Source organism: Eschrichtius robustus, chromosome 15 (assembly GCF_028021215.1).
Source record: "Eschrichtius robustus isolate mEscRob2 chromosome 15, mEscRob2.pri, whole genome shotgun sequence".
Lineage (NCBI taxonomy): Eukaryota > Metazoa > Chordata > Mammalia > Artiodactyla > Eschrichtiidae > Eschrichtius > Eschrichtius robustus.
In genome coordinates, this window is record NC_090838.1 from 63957509 (window position 1) to 63976810 (window position 19302).

The 19302-nt window shown below is 42.4% G+C and overlaps 1 protein-coding gene across 7 annotated transcripts in view; it reads left to right on the top strand.

Moving 5' to 3' along the window:
* Positions 1-5519: 5519 nt before the first annotated feature.
* Positions 5520-19302, top strand: part of DGUOK (deoxyguanosine kinase) — a 35917-nt gene continuing 22134 nt past the window's right edge. For 6 of the 7 annotated variants that reach the window (XR_011076613.1, XM_068564690.1, XM_068564691.1 and 3 more), the window contains exons 1-2: positions 5520-5701; positions 16207-16319. Coding sequence is in view for 5 of the 7 variants with exons in the window: in XM_068564690.1 (XP_068420791.1) it covers positions 5551-5701; positions 16207-16319 (264 nt within the window). In the remaining 2 variants the exon portion in view is untranslated. The remainder of the gene's footprint in view (positions 5702-16206; positions 16320-19302) is intronic. The other variant, XM_068564694.1, reaches the window with a different exon arrangement.

A 19302-nucleotide genomic window follows, 5' to 3' on the forward strand; every position in this document is an offset into this window, starting at 1 on the left:
AACCACTGCACCACCAGGGAAGCCCCAAGAAGCATATTTTCAAAAACCCCTAGAGGATTTATGTCTTGGGACAGGCTTCCCAGAAGCAGACCCTGAAATGAGGACTCACATGCAAGAGATTTATTAGGGAAGTGCTCTCGGTAGAAAGCAGTGAGTAGAGTGGGAGAGGCAGGACAGCAAAGAGTGGCTTCAGCCTGGTCCCCTGAGAGGCCTGGAGTATAAACCTTACTGCAGGCAATGAGCCAGGCTTTCATGGTCACATATCAGTGATAAGTGAAGGCGCTTCCTGGGGGACAGAAAGTCCCAGGCTTTCCTCCTGTGCAGGAAAAGGTTTCCAGTAGGCTGAGAGCAGTCCTGCAAAGAAGAGCCACAGGCACAGGCTCTTGGGAGAGAAAGCACAGGGAAGAGGCGGTAGGATGCCCAGGCACATAGACGCCGCCAGAGGAGTGTGGAGAGCTGACCCTCCCTGCTGTGGAGGGGCACGGCAGAATCTCCATGTGGGGCAAGAAGGGGAGGATGACCCGTCTTTCCCCTCCCTACCCCACCCGATCTTATCCCGCTTCAATAAGTGCTGTCCTAGAATTCTGCAGGGGAAGTCAAGTTAAGTTAGTAGAGAGGAGAGCATGGATCGGTTACAGTGGCTTGAGGAGAGTGTGAATTCAATAGGAAGTCAACTAAATAGAAATAACATCCCAGGCACTGAGTAATGCTAGTATTACCTTACTTATTACGTAATACCTCTTGGTTGGTAACGGTGTGGCAGGTGTGTTAAACGCTGCACGTGGATTACCTTTCTTAATCCTCACCTCTAAATGTCTGAATCCAGAGCCCACACACTTAACCACTCCCTATCTGCCTCCTTTTATGATTAGGTTTATCAGTCAGAGTTCATTCAAGTGAGCAGAGCCACCATGCACTTTATGGGGATAAGGGGGTTATTACAGGAATGAGACTGCCCAAAAGTGGGACAAGCTGGGGAAGTGAAGGTCTGAAGGGAACTGTGGGACGATCAGAGAGGAGTCACTAGGCCTTGAGAACTAGCTGGGATCTATCTGTGGGCACATCTGTCTGTCACAGTGTCTGACAACAGAGATCTCCTCAGAGCAGCTGAGGCTCCCATTCTACTTTCCAAATCTCACACCAGGTCCTCTTTTGACCAACTCAAACTCAGAGCCCTGTCAGGAAGGAGATGCCGGAAGCGTACTTCCCAGCTTAACCAAACTGAGTTAGCACAACCCAGTACATTAGAATATCTTTGATGTAGATGAGAATATAACTGACCAGACCCCAAGCCGCAGAAGAAAGTCAGGGTCACATTTGTGTATGTTTATCTCCCCATTTTTAATGGTTGCATAGCGTTTTGGTAACACGGATCAGTTTACTTGTCAGCAGCACTTCAGAGCTCTCTCTAAGGACTAAGCAGAGTGTCTAGTACATAGCAGATGCTCAGCAAATATTGGATGAAGGAATGGATGCTGAAGGACTAGAGTCCCCGTGGGGCAACATCAACTCTTACTCATAAACTCCAGCAGATATCTGACAATCCCGCAGGAGCCGGAAGTGACCTTATTCCTCCAGGCAAGTGGGACGTAATTCTGCTCACCAGCATACCGCTGTTTTCCAGGAAGAACTGATCACCACCTTTTTTTCTCCCTTGTCCCGACAATCCCTTTAATCGCCCTCCTTCCTCGTGCACATTGGGGTGGGGCTCCAACACTCACATTTGTTCCTTGAAAACTTACCTTTTGGCCACAGCTTGGCCAATCAGAGTCTCTCTCCTGGAAATTTGGAATTAAGATCAAGAAAGATATTGAACTTTTATGCATGGTAAACATAATAAAACAAGCATAAAGAAATACAGAGGAGTAGAAGGATCATCAATAATAGTGCGATAACTAACAGGCAAAAGACATTTTAGTTTCTTACTTTACACTATACATCCCCCAAATGTAAAAGCTTTTAGAAGCAAGGAACAGAGTGAGAGAAAATATTCGCCAAGGACTCATATCCAGAATATACAAAGAACAATAACAGTAAGTAAAAGACAGATAGCCAATAGAAAAATGGGCACAGGACTTTAACAGGTCCTTCACAGGAGAGGTTACTGAAATGGTTAATAAACATAAGAAAAAATGTTCCATTTCATTAATCATCAGGAAAATGCAGATTAAAACTGCAAGACACCATTATACAGCAGAATGAATAAAATGAAGAAAGCTGACAATACCAATTGTTGGCAAGAATGTGGAACAACCAGAGCGCTCACTCGCTGATGGTGGCACTGTCTATTGGTACAGTCAAACACTGTGGAACTGCATACTCTTTGGGAATATCTACTGAAGCCCATCATACATCAATTCCACTTGTAGGCATATGCCCAAGAGAAATGTGTACTTAACTTTACCAAAGACATATTCAAGAATATTCATAGCAGGACTTCCCTGGTGGCACAGTGGTTAAGAATCCGCCTGCCAATGCAGGGGACACGGGTTCGAGCCTCGGTCCGGGAAGATCCCACATGCCGCGGAGCAATTAAGCCCGTGCACCGCAACTACTGAGCCTGCGCTCTAGAGCCAGTGAGCCACAACTACTGAAGCCCACACACCTGTAGACCATGCTCCACAACAAAGAGAAGCCACCACAATGAGAAGCCCGCACACCGCAACAAAGAGTAGCCCCCACTTGCCGCAAATAGAGAAAGCCCGCACACAGCAACAAAGACCCGACACAGCCAAGACCAACCAACCAAATAAATAAATAAATAAATTTATATAAAAGAAAAAAGAATATTCATAGCAATGGTATCTATAATAGTTTTAATCTAGAAACTCTCAAATGTCCATCAAGAGTAGAATGGATAAGGGGACTTCCTTCATGGTCCAGTGGTTAAGGCTCCATGCTCCCAATGCAGGGGGCCCGGGTTTGATCCCTGGTCAGGGAACTAGATCCCGCATGCTGCAACTAGAAGATCCCGCACATCATGATGAAGATCCTGCATGCCGCAACTAAGACCCAGCACAGCCAAATAAATAAATAAATTAAAAAAAAAAAGAAAAGAAAAGAGTAGAATGGATAAAACACATTGTGGTATAACAACATAATGGAATGCCATACAGCAGTGAGAATGAATGAACTACAACTTATACATATGAATGAACTACAATTTATATACATAACATATATAAATCTCACAGATATTATGTTGAATGAAAGAAGTACTTACTACATGATTTCATTTATGTAAAGAACAGGCAAAACTAATGTCTGCTGTTAGAAGTCAGGTTATTGGTTACCTTTGGGGGTAGTAACTGGCAGGGGAAATGGATTCTGGGGATGCTGGTAACGCTCTGTTTCTTGATCCGAATCGGGGTAATGGAGTGTGCTCAGTTTGTGAAAATTGCACTAAACTGTACACTTACAATACATGCTCTTTTCTTCGTTATACATTGTACTTCACTGTAAAATTTTTTAAAATGACTTTTAGGTGCTCTAACTTTTAGGAACAGATTAGTTGCCTGTCTGCACCTAAACCTGCCAACAACTTCCATATTTACCCTTCACAGTGACCCTGAGGGCAATGAAGGCAAGGGAAACCGTAAGGGTGCAGAGAGCCTCTCAAACTTTTTGAGATGAATATTTTCCCAAGTCAGAGTTTACGTAGATAAAGAAATGTGAGTAGTATTTCTACAGAGAGGTGGCTTGGGGGGAGGGAGTGGGGGATGGGACAGACTTTAGCTGCTCCAATATCCTTTAGCGCTCCACCCAGCTTATCCTAAATAAATTTGCAATCTATTTTTTAATAGATTGTGCTTAATATGATATACAAATGTCACTTCAGCCATCCCATATAAACAACAATATAGGAAAAAGGTCCTGTGCCTGCTCTGCAAACAGTTATCCTGAGACAGGAAGGAAGGGGGCAGGGCACAATCATTAAAAGAATGGCACAACCATTAAGAAGAACAGGATACCACAAAGCCGATTAGACCCTACTAGGCCCAAGATGGCAGAAGAGTTGACTTCCAGTATACCTAGAGACTCATTACACACTCACTGTAATACATTAGCATGCTAAATGACACCCACAGGTGCCATGACAGTTCCAAGGCCAACCAAAAAAGGTCCAAAAGTGGGTGGTGCCCCAATTCCTGGAAATCCCCACCCCTTCTCCAAGATGTTAGAATATTTCTCTCACTTGTTAGGCTATGAAATTACCGAGCCCTTAAAAACTAACCACCCCCGCACCTCTGGTGCTCTTGCCTTCTGAGATGGCTCACGTTCTGCCGAGTGGGTATCTCCCTACATAAACCTTTCACTTTAGTATGGCTCGCTCTTGAATTCTTTCCAGCGAGAAGCCAAGGACCCTCACTTGGCAGCCTGTCCCAGGGACTCACCCGAGACCTGGGACATGACCATCCTCTCGTGCCCCATTTTTTCCTACAACAGTCCCAGCCACCAGCCCCTCCCCAAACCTTCTGGCAATTAGATTGGTTTCCTAAAAACTCCCGTGTCTAAGAGTGCTGCCTGAATGCCGGATTGCCTGTTAACTCCTGGTTTGACTCTTGTGGAAGTCAAGCGGGGAAGGTGGACGCACCCTCTGACAATATTTCATAAATCCTTGGTTCTGAAGTCATTATGACCATGGAGTGTGGCAGAAAAAAGCCAGTCTGGCAGCAGCTCAGAATTGTCCCTGTCCCTCTGCAGAACACAATTCTCCACCAACAGCTAGACTCCAGTTCTATACACCAGCAAATCTCTCTCTACCCTTGCTCTTCTCAAGCTTTTACAAACCCTATTCTGAATCCCCACCAGCCACCCCGCCCCCCTCCTCACCCCGCCATGGTTCACCCCCACAGGACCCAATCTATCTGGTTTAAACAAGTTCCACACATAGTGCCTAAGCCTCCACCCTCTTTATTCTTATGGAATTTTTGGCTACTATGCAAATAGATTGAGTGAACTTTATTTAAGAGGCAAAATAAGAGGCGGGGTGTAATTGACAAACTAATTTGTTAATTTATTCAATAAGGTGCCAGCATTGTGGTGCAAGTTACAGGGAATGGGAAAAAGTTAATTTGTGTAAATCATCAGATTGCATCATTTTCCTACTTAAAACTGTCCAATTTTTTCCCATGTTGGAATAAAAGCCAGACAACAAACACTTGGGGGAAAAAAACTCGTTTAAAATTACAATTATTTTTATTTGTCTTTAGTTATGAAATTTATTCTAAAGCGATACAAAAATGCAAAGGTGATGGAATTCTTGACTTATGTGTCGTTTTAAACGTTGTTTGTCCAGTGGACAGAAACGGAGGGGCGAACCGCGCGGTACCAACTCCAAGTGTCATTAAACTCTCCCGTTCCCCACATTAGGAGTCTTCCTTTTTGCAACACTTTATTACAAACATCGCGATAACAGAGCGGTCCCTTTGGCCCCTCCCCTCAAGCCAAGTCAACCCACCCACTTCTCGCCTGACGTCAGCGGCGCGCCGGAGCGCGTGAACACCGGGGGAGGAAGTGCTCTCGGCGGAAGTGATCGCTGCGTGAATCATGGGTGCGATGATCGTCGGCCGGCTCTATCTAAGGCTGCTGCGCGCATCCTCCAAGTCCATGGCTAAGAGCCCACTCGAGGGTGTGCCCCCCTCCAGGGGTCTACACGCGGGTCGCGGGCCCAGAAGGCTCTCCATCGAAGGCAACATTGGTAAGGGCCGGAAAGTAGCTGCCAAGCCTCGGCCTCCGCAGAGCAGGTGCCTGAAAGGTTGGGAAAGGGGGCCTGGAACCCCCTCCCTCTCAAGCAGATGCGGCCGGCCTGCTTGTTCTGAGCTGCCAAACCTTTACGCTCTCAAGGTGCGCAGTGGGCCTTTGCCAGTTGGATTTTTTCGGACGTCAGGCCTCAGTACTCTCCCATAGGGACACGTCTGTTGAGGCATAAAAGCCACGCAGTCCGTAGATAGGACAAGAGCTAGCTTGTTTTGGTAGAGAAAAATGGAAGCGACAAGGAGCAGGGTGCAATTTCTTTGTTCTCCTAAGGTAAGGTTGCCAGATTTAAGGGAGAAAAAGAGGATGCCCATTTAAAATAGCATTTCCGATAACGAATAATATTTTAGTGTAAATGTGTCCTATGCAATGTTTGGAACATACACTAAAAAAAAAAAAAATCTAAAATTCAAATTTAAGTGGGTGTCCTTATTTTATCTGGCAACCCTACCCTAAGAGAGTTCCTAAACTCCAGTCCTTCAAATACCACTTTCACTATTTTTGCCATGTCTCTTTGCTGTTCCCACTATAATTTCTTAGCATTTTTCTTAGAAGCAACTCACTTTTTAAACTTAAAAACGTGTGTTAAATTAAAAATAACTGTTATAAGAGAGAACAGAAGTCCAGTACCTTAAATAAAAATAATATAAAAATAAAATGAAACCAAAACATTTCAGTGTTACTAAATGTTTCTAATGTTACTAAATTCTTACTTGAGGCTTTTACCTGCTAAAGTGCTGAGCCCTAAAAAGGGATTAGCAAGTGTTGAAGACATTCTAGCAGCAAACTGAGAATTTCTCAGTTTACAAATTAAACATGTAGCCCTTTGAGCAACTTCCATATTCCAGCACTGTTCCTGGCACTGAGGATACAGCAGTGAACAGAACAAATAAAAGTCTCTGCTCTCAGGGAACCCTAGTAGAGAGAGACAGACTATAAACAATATAAAGTAAGCAAAGTGAACAGTATGTTAGATAATAATGAGTGTGATGGAGACAATTCAGGGATGGGGGATTGAGGGAAGTTGCAATTTTAAATTGAATGATCAAGACAGGCCTCACTGAGAAAGTGACATTTGAGCAAAAACCTGAAGAAGGTGAAGGAGTGAACCATGTGGATAATGGGGAGAAGAATCTTCCAGGCAGAGGGAAGACCAACTGCAAAGGCCCTGAGGTGGGAAGTGTGTTCAGGGAACAGGCGGAAAGCCGTTGTGGCTGGAGTGGAGTGCGCAAGGGGGAAGGTGGGGGGAGATGAGGTCAGTTGGTAAGGGGTGGCTAGATTGTATAGACTGTATAGTCCATTATGGATTTTTACTCTGATTGAGATGGGAAACTGTTGGAAGGTTTGAGCAGTCAAGTGACATGATACGACTTAGATTATAAAAAGATCACTCTGGCTGATATGTTGAAAATAGAAGGTGTCAGGAAGTTGTTGCAGTGATGAGTTATGGTGTGTTGGACCAGGATGGTAACAGTGGAGGTGGTGAGGAGTGATTAGATTCTACTTTCATTTAAGGTAGGGTACACTGGATTTGGTAACAGGAGGATGTGGAGTATAAGATAAAGAGGGGTCAGTGATGACTCTAATCATTTTGGCCTGAGCAACTTGAAAGACGGAGTTCCAGTTTTCTTAGCTGGAGAAGTGTGGGAAGAACAGCCTGGGGGCAGAGGGTCAAGTCTTTGGTTTTAGGCATGTTAGGTTTTTATATGCTTACTAGATACATAAGTAGGGTTGTTGAATAGTCAGTTGGATATATGAGTCCAGAGTTGAGAGTCTCCCTGGACTGGAGTTATACATGTAGATGGTATTTAAAGCCAGGAGCCTATGTGTGTTTATGAAAAGGACCACGTCCTGGGCACGCAAATGTTAGAGAGATTCAGGCGATGGGGAGGAACCAGCAAAAGAGACTGAGAAGGAATGACCACTGAAATAGGAGGAAAGACATAAGAATGATACGCTGGAAACCAAGCGAAGGTGTTCGGGGAAGGAATGATCGACTGTGTAATGCTGTTTAAGTAATGGAGCTCTTTGGTGAACTTGAACAATTTATAGGAGTGGGAGGGGTGAAAGTCTGATTGCATAAGTTCCAGGGGGATGGGAGGTGAGGAATTGGAGACGGTGGGTAAAGACAACTGTTTGCAAGTTTTCCTAGAAAGGGGAGACGTGGGGTGGTAGCTGAAATGGGAAGAGGGTTGAAAGGATTGTTGTTGGTTTGTTTTTTTTTTTTTCTTTTTGTAAGAGGAATTAGATGATATTTATAAGCTGGTAGAGAGGGAAAAGACTGGTAAAACAGGAGAGAGGATAGACTTGCCAGAGTGATTTTAGTAAGCAAGAAGGAATGGAATCTCTTGCCCAGGTGGAGAGAGGTTGGCTGTAGCTAGGAGCACAGTTTATCCCTAATCACGGGGAGAATGGCAACATAAATGATTACTGACTTGAGCAGGCGTGGCAGGAACTTGGGGAAGGTGTTCTGGTTGTGTCTGTTTTCTCAGTGAAATAAGAAGAGAGATCAGCTAAGAGTGAGTGTGAGGAGAGAGGAAAGACATGAAATAGTCTGGTGAGTGAGCAGAAGAGATATAGAATTGCTGGGCGGCGTTAAGGACCCATTTGGACTTAGTGGTCTTGAATTTAAAGTGAGACCAGTCACCACAGCTGTGTGTTTTTCTCCAGCCAAATCAGAAACATTGAAAGGAATGAGAAGGGCTGCCTGCCTCATGGTGTTATTTAAAGATGTTCTGTCCCGTACTTTGGGAAACATGCCCCTAAAGGAAGCTCTGTCCTGAGAGCCCAGAGTATTTCACACAGTAAGTGGTTTGGACAGACCGTCAGGTGAGGTTTGAGCTGCCTCTCCCAATTTTCCTGACCTTTCCTTCTTCACCTTTCCAGATTTCTGTGCATCCTTCTTGCTTGCTCATGCGGGCGAGGCTCGCTGAGTGTCTTACTGTGGAGTTAGACTCAGATGTGGTACAGCTCCTCTCCTTTAAGGAACTCACAACTAAGTGGGAGGAGCAGACTTCTAAACATAATTTCTGTGCGGTGTGATGAGTGCTATGTTTGGACATGGAAACTCAGAATCTCTGGGGTAGGAATTCCTACCCCAGAGGAAAGAGTGTTCCAGGCACAGGAAGTAACACTTGCCAACGCAGAGCCTGAAGAAACATGCAGTTTTAATATCAGGCTTGTGCCTGGAGCTTAAAGGGCCTGTGAGGGGATAGCAGAACAAGAGTTTGGAAGGGTAGGATATGCCAGATGTTGAACAGCTAGGAGTTTCTCATGTAGGCTGTGGGAGGATACTGAAGACTTAAAGCCAGTATGTGCCATGGCCAGATTAATTTTTAAAAGGGAATTGGCTAGAATGAATAAATAAAAAGAAAACTTCATAAAGCAGGCACCTTGTATGTCTCGTTTGCTATAGTACCCATCATACCTTGCATCCAATTTGTTGAATGTATGAATAGGAACAGAGTTTGGAGTAGACAGACTAGATTTTGTGGCTATTGTAGTCGCTGGAGGGAGGGAAGATGTAGGCCTGAACAGAGAGGATGGCGGAACAGAGAAGACATGATGGTTTGAGAAAGAGTTTGGAAATGGGATTGGCAGGACTTGGTGGCCACTTGGAGGTGAGGGATAAGGAGGTTTAATTTGGACACTGACTCTGAAAACTGAGGATGGGAATAAAGGAAGAGGAAGTCTGGGGAGGTAAGAGTGATGCTTGGAGGAGGTGCCTCTGAGACAAACAGAGATAGATGTTCTGAGGTAGATTAGGGTAAGTGCCTGCAGTGAAGAGACAGACTGGAGCTGAGATCTCAGCTATGGAAGTTGTTGACTTGTGGGGGTAGTTGTTGAAGCCTTGGAAGTGAATGCAGTTGCCTAAAGAAAGTGTGACTAATGAGAAGTGGACTGGGGGACCTTAATCTGGCTCTTTCTAGTTTTGTCTCCTATTATTCTCCATCACCCCACACACTGCGATGACTCTCCCCGGGCAGAATGGTGCACCTCCTCCTCTGTGTGCTCACGTAACATTTTGTACCCTCAACTGCTGCAAGCACTTGAGTTCTGTTGAGATTGTCTGCACCTGCAGTACCTTCCCTGGGTTAGCCACGTAGTGTCTTGTTCATCTTTGTGTCACCAGCACCTAACCAACACCTGGCCCATTGTACTCATTCAGTGTTTACCAGATGCTTGAATCCTGTGCTGTGATATCCGTGTGGAAGTTAGTCATTGGTGTCCACAGAGGAGATACGGTAAACTGCTTTCACTATCACATCAAATAGTTATCTTGTTCTCTAACCACAGGTGGCATCCCCCCCAAATGAGAGTATCCATTCAGGAAACCTGAACAGGGGAAGGTGAACCCCTGTCCCAGCTGAAGTTAGATATGTTTATCATAGAGTTAGATATGCTTTTCTTGTAGTCCTGCTGCTCTAAATCTTAATCTGATCCTGTGGGTGCAGATAGCAGCATGCAAGGAAAATGGATCAGTGAAGTAGCAAGTAATGGCATCTAGCCTGTGTTATGAGCCGTATGCCATGTGTGATTAAGAGTCAAAAGCTTGGAACCTAGAATCCCTTAAAATCTAAAAAATAAAATACGTAGCCTATCTATTAAGTGTGTTCATCACTAAAGTGTACTATCGCCTTCCAAAGCCAGTTATTTTATGATTACCAACCTAAATTGAAGAAACGATCGCCGCAGAAAATACTGTCAGTGAGTCAACTCAGACTAGTCTCACTTTGTTTTGTTTTATTTTGTTTTTTTTTGTTTTTTCATTTTGATTTTTCAAAGACCCAACAGAGAAGAAACCTCACTTTTGCCATCTAGAGACTTGTATGTAAAGCAGTGGAGAGCTTCCCTTAATAACATATCCTCCAGCATTCAAAATTAGTGATTTAACATCACTAATGTCATCTTTTACTTTCATTAAGTGTAAACATTTGGGCAAGAATCCTAGGGAAAAAAAGACCTATTTAATCCAAACATTGTATCCAATATACAATGTTTGGAATAAGTTGGATTCTCTGTTTCTGTTATTCACCTCATTCCATCCACCCATCTCCATTCTTAGCAACTGGCCAGATACTCAGGATGCAAAGGAAATAAGGTTAGTCCCTGTCTTCAGAAAGTGAGCTCCCAGTCTATCTGGAGAGAGTGGTGAGTCAACAAATAATTACAGTGTGATGCCTCTGTAGACCAGAGCAGGCAGTAATTAACTCTGCCCAAGGATAAAGTGGAGCTGGAGAGAGTTCAAGGAGACCTCACTGAGAAGGCGACAGTGAAAGGATGAATCAACTGGTGGGCAGAGGTGGTGAGGGCATTCCAGATCAGCAAGGGTCTTGTGCTAAACACAGAAGTTTGAGTTGTACTCTGGAAGCTGTGAGGAACTTCTTTTTAAAAAACAAATTTTTTTTTTCCCATGAAAAGAAGATAAAAGTCATCAGGGCTGAAATATATCAAGTTTCTTTTAAGTCAGCTGAGTGATTTTTTTTTCCCAGAATGCTTTCAGGCTCAGAGCCTATTTGATCCTGGGTGCTTAGCCTCGATATAAGTTCCCTGAGGGCAGCATCTCAGCTCACTTCATCATTTTAGTTATAGTGCCCACCATTAGTGGCTACTCTGTAAACATCTGTTGGTTGAATGAATGAATGCAGCATCAAATGTAGTTCCTGAAATAAAGGCTTTAAATTTTCTTTGGAAGAATTTTTTTGTTTAAAGATAGGCAGCTTTATATTTACTGCTTTTGTTTGCTTTTTGGTACAGGGTTTTACATCTTGTTCAGAAGAAAATGCCTGAAGATGATGGTATATTTAAGAGGCTGCCATGAACTACAACTGTATTAAATTTAAAATTATACATCATTTTGAGTGTTACATCAGATACTATTATCTTACTACTAGGTTTTAGTATAATGTAGCTATAACAGGCATTGTAGTTTATAGAAAAATTTGTGGGAGAAAAGAACTATTATTTAGGAAGAGATGAATGTTAACAACAGAACTCTTTGGTCCAGCTTGTGGAATGACGATCCTGGTGCTAATAAAAATCAACATGTGGATATAATGTACTCTAACAAAGTACCTCCCACCCTTTCTCAACTCATGGCACACATAATAAAGTACAATGATAGCCAAGGCCCTAAAGGAAGGTTTAGTGCTGCTTATGACATCTGATACCTCCCAAATTTCATGATATTAAAAAGTATATTGAAAGAGAACAGTTAAGCCGGGATCTAACTTAATTGTGATAAGTCTGAGATGATGATATCAAAAGAGGCTAGTGCTCAGCATAGAGGCCAGAGGGAGGCATTTGTCAGTTGGCCCAGTGTTGCCTGAAGAAGAGAGACTTTGGTGCATACAGATGTTCTGCTCACTAGGAGGAGGCCAGTGGAAAACCAGAGAACGCCATTCTTACGAGGCCCCTGGGAATACTTTAAAACATTTGTCTTAAAAAAAATACAAAACTCCTTAGAAGGAAGACAAAAACTATTACAGTCAGATATCATAGCCTTAAAAAAGTTATGTCTAGGTTTAATATAAATACATAATTTTGAATTATTTTTTAAAATAATTATTCCATATCTGTGGGTGGTGCCTGGCACAGCTGAGTTCCCTTGGAATGCAGTTTAAGAAATGCCGCCCTATGGAAAATTACCCAGGCTCTCCAAGCCCTACAGCATCATGGATGGCAAAGCTCCTAGGACCTTCCACCACCATTTACTGTCTTTCTTTGCTGAAACTCTGGAGTCTCATTGCTAAACTGGATTTCCAAAAGCTTTGGAATGGGGACTGGTGTGCAAGGTGGGGGTGTTGCCCTGGTGTGACTGTTCCAGTAATTGGAACTGTATATTTCCCATTACATCTCATTTATTGGCATTCCGGGTTTTGTGTGTTTAAATGGCATAAGTCGGTTTCTCAAGAGTACTGACTGCCCTTGGGTGAACTAATAGTGTCTGATCTCAGAGGTGAAGTTGGCACGCCCTAACCCTCAGGGCCCTTCCTTTCCATCTGCAATCGTTCCTTGGGTAGTTGTTTTTAACTTTTAAAAAATTTAAGTAATTCTAACAACCATTCAACCCCACCCATCTAACAAATCAGTTACCTTCATCTTTTCGTATTAATTAAAATAATTTTTCAACCCATAGCCAGAGACCATGTTTTAGGCTTAATCACCAACCTGCAATCTAAATATTGACTATCTGTGCCAAATATTTTAAAGTAGGGACTATTCAGGACAGGTAGGTATCTGATAATAAACAAATTCAACCAATTTGTAATTCCTGCAACTCTGTTGGGCACTCCATGACAAGCCCAAAGGGTTTTATTTAGTAGTCTGGGATGTGGTTTTGGAACCCATATTTTTAAAAAACCACCTCTGTTGATTGTGATCGGATTGTTCTAGATAGCAATCTCCAACATAAGTCTGCATCACGATCACTTGGGGCATGCTTTAAAAATGTGGATTCCTGGGATCCAACCTCAAGAGATTCAGATCCTGTTAGGAAACCAAAATTGAGGCTCATGAAACAAAACAATTAAATGCTAAATGTATCAGAGGCAGTTAATAAATATTGCTTGTTTGATTGAACTGCCCAAGGTGGTAGGAATTCGGTGTGAGCTGGAGATGTCCTGAACTTTGCGGAAGAGGTGGGCCTTACGCTTAGTGCGGGAAGGGATTTAGACACAGGCTGAGCAGAGCAGGGGAAGGCATTTGTTCACTGAAGTGTGGGAGGAGCAGAGGCTGAGCACATGTGCAGAGGCACACAGGAGTTGGGTGGAGGTGGGACTCAGAGATGAGCGTGACTGTGCAAGATGTACAGATTTATGTGTTTGTTCTTTACCCTGTGTGTTCAGAGAGGAGTTGGAGTGGTGTGTAATAAATGTCAGATATCGGATGTGTGGGCTCTTCTGCTGAGATGTCTCTTTGCTCCTGATCAGTAACCATGAGTGGCTGATAGAATTGACTGGAAGGGTGCCTCCCCCTTCCTCCTCTTCCTTCCATTTGGGCTCCTCCTAAGGGTAGAACTCACTTGAGAAAGATCATCTCTCATAGGGGAGCTTGAGCTCCAAGCACATTGTTATGGTTCATGTTTTGATTTTTAACAAATGTGGGTTTCGTAGGGAACTGGAATTAATAATGTATTACATGTTTTATTCATTCAGCTAGGTCATTAGTCTGGGCTTTGGTTCCTGCCCTGAAGGAACCCCATCTTCTACCTAGAGAAACAGAATTACAGTGGCAGTGATGGGGTCTTACCCAGATTGCCAGGCCAAGCACAAAGGAGCTAATCCAACTTAGAGGCATCAGGGTCCTGAAAGCCTTCACACAGGAGGTGTATCTGAGCAGAATCTGAAGACTGAGTAGGAGTTGGCCAGGTGACGAGAAAGCATATGCAAAGTCACATTTGCAGCAGACAGATTGGAGCATGATTAGAGTTGCAAAGAGTTTGGTCCAGTGGGAGCTCAGGATGCCTGAAGGGAAGTGAGGCAGAGAGGTCTGTGCAAGGGCCAGATTTTGATGTGTTTTATAGGCCATGCTAAAGGGTTTGAATTTTGTTGTGAAGGCAATAGGGAGCTGCCAGAGGATTTTAAGCAGTGTTACTTTGTGTTCAGTGTGGCTGCAGTATGAATGATGGATTGAAGAGGGCAAGGCCAGAGTTGGAGAGGCAAGAAATGAAAGCCTGGTCTTGAGCAGGAGGTGGGAATAGAGAGAAAAGGACAGATGTGGAAATTTTAGAAGGCAGATTCAGAAGCAGTTGGTGGCCACTTGAGGTTTGGCAGAGAAGGAAGAAGTCCTGACTGGACAGTGCTGTCTTACCCTGAGGTTGGGATATGGGAGAAAGCTCAGTTTGGTGGGGAAGATGATGAGTTCATTTACGGAATATATTGACTTTGAGTTGTTTGTAGGACATCCAAGTGGAAATGTCTGGAGGGCTCTTAGATAGTGAGTCTGGAATTCAGGAAGGTATGGGCTAGATGTTGGTGTAAATGGGAAAAGAGAACTTGAATGTTGTGGTACTAGGTTAATTTCATCTCCAAAATATTTCTCAAAGCAATCACTACTTTCCACCTCTTCTGCTCTCTCCTTGGTTGAAGCTACTATTATCTTCTAACTGGTCTGCCTAATTCTACATCAGTGCAACAGCAGGTGGAGTGGTCTTTTAAAAATGAGATGGTCTTTTAAAAATGACATGGTCATTTCCCTGCTTAAAACCCATCATCACTGATATCCCATTGCCCTTAGAATAGAATTCAAACTTTTTACCATGGTACAGGGCCCCATGTGACCTGGCCCTGGCCTGCCTACCAGCCTCTCCACACTCATTTTGAGCCATTCTTCTCCCTCGTTTGACCACACTGTCACTTCAAGGGCACGGATTCCTCTTCTGTCTTCTTGTGCGCCGTTTTTCTCTTTTCCCAACCTTTCCCCGACTCTTGGCCTGACCAGTCCTCGTCTTTCAGGTCTCACCTTAGGTAACACTTTTCAGAGGAACCTTCCTTGATCTCCTGAGCTACATTAGAGCCATCCTGCATTTTTCTTTCCTAGCACTTAATACAATTTGTTATTAGTTACTCATGTGTTTATTTGGTATCTGTCTGTCGTACAAGCTCTGTGAGGGCAAAATCCATCCTGCGTTTTGTTTACCATTGTACCTCCAGTGCCGGACAGTCTGAGCACATAATAGCACTCCCTGAATATTGGTTAGATTTGTTGAATGAATGAGGGTCATTGCCTTCATTTTCTATCTTGAAAAACTTGTAATTTTTATACTGTCACCGAATAAATAGGACTGTGCGATTCAAGCTTTACAACACATGTAGCTGATTTCATCTACTTTTGAGAGTCTATTCCATTTTTTTTTTTTTAAAGAAATTCACGTTCTTTTATTTATTTATTTATTTATTTATTTATGACTGTGTTGAGTCTTCGTTTCTGTGCAAGGGCTTTCTCTAGTTGCGGCAAGTGGGGACCACTCTTCATCGCGGTGCGCGGGCCTCTCACCATCGCGGCCTCTCTTGTTGCGGAGCACAGCCTCCAGATGCGCAGGCTCAGTAATTGTGGCTCACGGGCCCAGTTGCTCCGTGGCATGTGGGATCTTCCCAGACCAGGGCTCGAACCCGTGTCCCCTGCATTGGCAGGCAGATTCTCAACCACTGCGCCACCAGGGAAGCCCCGAGTCTATTCCATTTTTAACTGTTATTAAATACTCTTTTCCTCTGAGAGGTTGGGACATTAAAATTACAAATCAAACCTTAAGGGTATTTTTCCTCCCTGTTACCTGCATTCATTATGGTGACTCTGGTTAGTCTGACAGTGGTGTGGCTGCTGAGTTTTGAGATTGGAAAAACTGGGACTTGTTCCCTTGAGTTGGGCATTTGTGACAGAGTTTAGTAGCAGCCTTCTCCTGCAACCCTGATTTGAGATGCGTCCCAATACATGCTGTTTGCATTGCAGCTGTGGGAAAATCCACCTTTGTGAAGTTACTCACGAAAACTTACCCAGAGTGGCACGTAGCTACGGAACCTGTAGCAACATGGCAGACTGTCCAGGCTGCTGGCACCCAAAACGTAAGTTTTCAGTTGTGGTGGGTAGTTGGCAGGCATAGGTGAATAAACTAATTGTAATAATCTAATTTGCTCTGAGTAGGTGAAGTAGTCCAGTTTGAATCTCCTTTTTAAAATATCAACACCTTCATTGCCTAAAGCAGACCATGTACACCAGAGAGGATATGACTTGTTTGAATATGTTTAGTTTTGATTTTCGTGGTTTTTACATGTCTATGTAAGTGACTGTCTCTGTTCTTTGTGGTTTCCCAAAGCATGTCCAGCCATCCTGGCTTTGAAGATTAATTTTGTCATTCCTGCCTTTACGTATATTACTGAAACTGACCATAAGGATTAGTAGTTAATTATAATGGTTTTAACTTATTGATGAAGTCTTAGAAATTGAAAGGGACCTTAGAGAGCATCTTGTCACATTTTGAGTCAATGCAGAAACAATAGCTAACGTTTATATAAAATGCATACTATGTACAATGCTATCCCAAGTACTGTACATTCCATGTATGCCTCGTGGCTTAAACCCTAGTGTCAGGTATGCTGCTTTGGGAGAGCACCAATCCTCCAGCCACATCAGTGCGAGTAGGGAAGAACCAATTTGGACGTGAACCCTAGAGGTAGCTGAGGGAGGAGCAGCACCATGCCTCAGTCTCCACAGACTCCTGCAGTCCTGGGAACATGCACTGAGTGCCTCATTCTTGTTTTCACATCCTATTGTTAGAAAGTTCTTGTATGAGCCACTTAGCATACCTGTGACTCTGACTCATTGGTTCAAATTCTGCCTGTTAAGTCTCTTAACTTTTCCACGTGGCAACCCTTCATACATTTCTAAGGCAATGATTTGCCTGCTTTTTCTCCCCCTCAAGTCTTCTCTCTTTGAAACCAAATACCATTTTCCTCCAGACTATTTCTCATGCTGAAGTAACTTTGTCTAGGAGGTGTGCTCCAGTTTGTTAGTTTTCCACCTAGATTTTAGTAAGAGTGGTACTCAGAGCTGAACAGGACATTCTGGATGTAGTCTAAATGGTATAGAATATCATGGAACTTGTTCTGGATGCCATTTATGTGTTATTCCAACTTAGGATTGTGTTACCTTTTTTGGCAGACACATAAAATACTTATTGAGGATCTTTGTTTTTTAAACTGTCTCCGTATGTGTATATGTATATGTGTGCATGTGTGTGTGTATTTGTGAAATTAACTTTTCCATTTAGAAAATAAATTATCTTTTTCTGAGTATGCCACAGGTCACCTGTTTCAGGGATTTAAAAATATATCCACAAATAGTTTGATACTCTTTCCTTCAAGAAGTGGACCTTAATTCTCCCCTTGAGTGTGACCTGGACTTAGTGACTTGCTTCTAATGAGTACAATGTAGCAGGTTTAACAGTGTGTGACTTTTTATGGTAGGTCATAAAAGACATTGTATCTTCCATCTTGTTCTCTCTTGATCATTTGGCTCTGGTGTTGCCAGCTGCCATATAATGCAGCATACCTATCTGTGAAGAGGCCCACGCAGCAAGGAACTGAGTCCTCCTGCCAGCAGCTTTGTGAGTGAGTCTTAGAAACAGATCCTTCAATCCCCAGTCAGGTCTTCAGATGACTGTAGCCTCGGCCAATGTCGTGACTGAAATCTCATGGAAAACCTTGAGGCAGAACCACCCAGCTAAGCTGTGTCCCAAATTCCTTTCCAACAGAAATGGATTTAATGAATGTTTTTTGTTTAAACCACTAAATTTTGTCAAAAGTTAGATAACTAATACTCCCATAATCCCATTATCCAGAGGTAAAACAGTTAACATTTTTGTGCTTTTAGATTTCTATCTACAAAGGAGAAAATGTATATATTTACATACACATATAAATGTATAGAACATATATACATTTCCTCTTTTAAAACAAAAATAGGGATTGTCTCTTGCGTGTCACTTGTTTTACAAGGTCTTCTTCCTTTTACCTTTACAAGGTAATGTCATTTTAATGGTTGCTGTATACTACATAATATGGTATACTGTCATTTAGTTATTCAGTCTTTTATTTTGAATACTTAGTTTTCTAATTTCTCCCTATTATAAACAATGTCACAATGATGAATATTTTTGTAGCTATATCTTTTTTCTTTTTAATAGCTAATTTTGAGGGTAATCTAGAACTGGAATTCTGATGTCCAAAAACAACATGTTTTGTTGAGACTTTTGTTACATTTTAAAAAATTTTCCTTCAGAAAAGTTGTACTATTTTTCTCATATTTTCAGCAACACTGGGTGTTATTTTTTTTTTTCATCCTTTCTGATTTGAGAGGCAAGAAAATGAATGGTGTGTTATTTTATTTTACATTTCTTTGATTACCAGCGAATTGAACAACTTTTTAATGTTTATTGGCCATTTATTAGTATTCTTTAGTGAATTGCCTATTCAAACCTCTTGCTTTTTTTTTTTTTTTTTCCTCTATTGAGATCTTCAGGTTTTTGTAATGGCTTCATAAGAACTCGTATGTTAAATATCTTAGACATCAATTACAGGAAAAAATCTGTAAAAAATACAGACACATGGAGGCTAAACAGTACACTACTTAATAACCAAGAGATCACTGAAGAAATCAAAGAGGAAATTAAAAAATACGTAGAAACAGATGACAATGAAAACACGACGACCCAAAACCTATGGGATGCAGCAAAAGCAGTTCTAAGAGGGAAGTTTATAGCAATACAATCCTACCTTAAGAAACAAGAAACATCTCAAATAAACAACCTAACCTTACACCTAAAGCAATTAGAGAAAGAAGAACAAAAAAACCCCAAAGTTAGTAGAAGGAAAGAAATCATAAAGTTCAGATCAGAAATAAATGAAAAAGAAATGAAGGAAACGATAGCAAAGATCAGTAAAACTAAAAGCTGGTTCTTTGAGAAGGTAAACAAAATTGATAAACCATTAGCCAGACTCATCAAGAAAAAAAGGGAAAAGACTCAAATCAATAGAGTTAGAAAGGAAA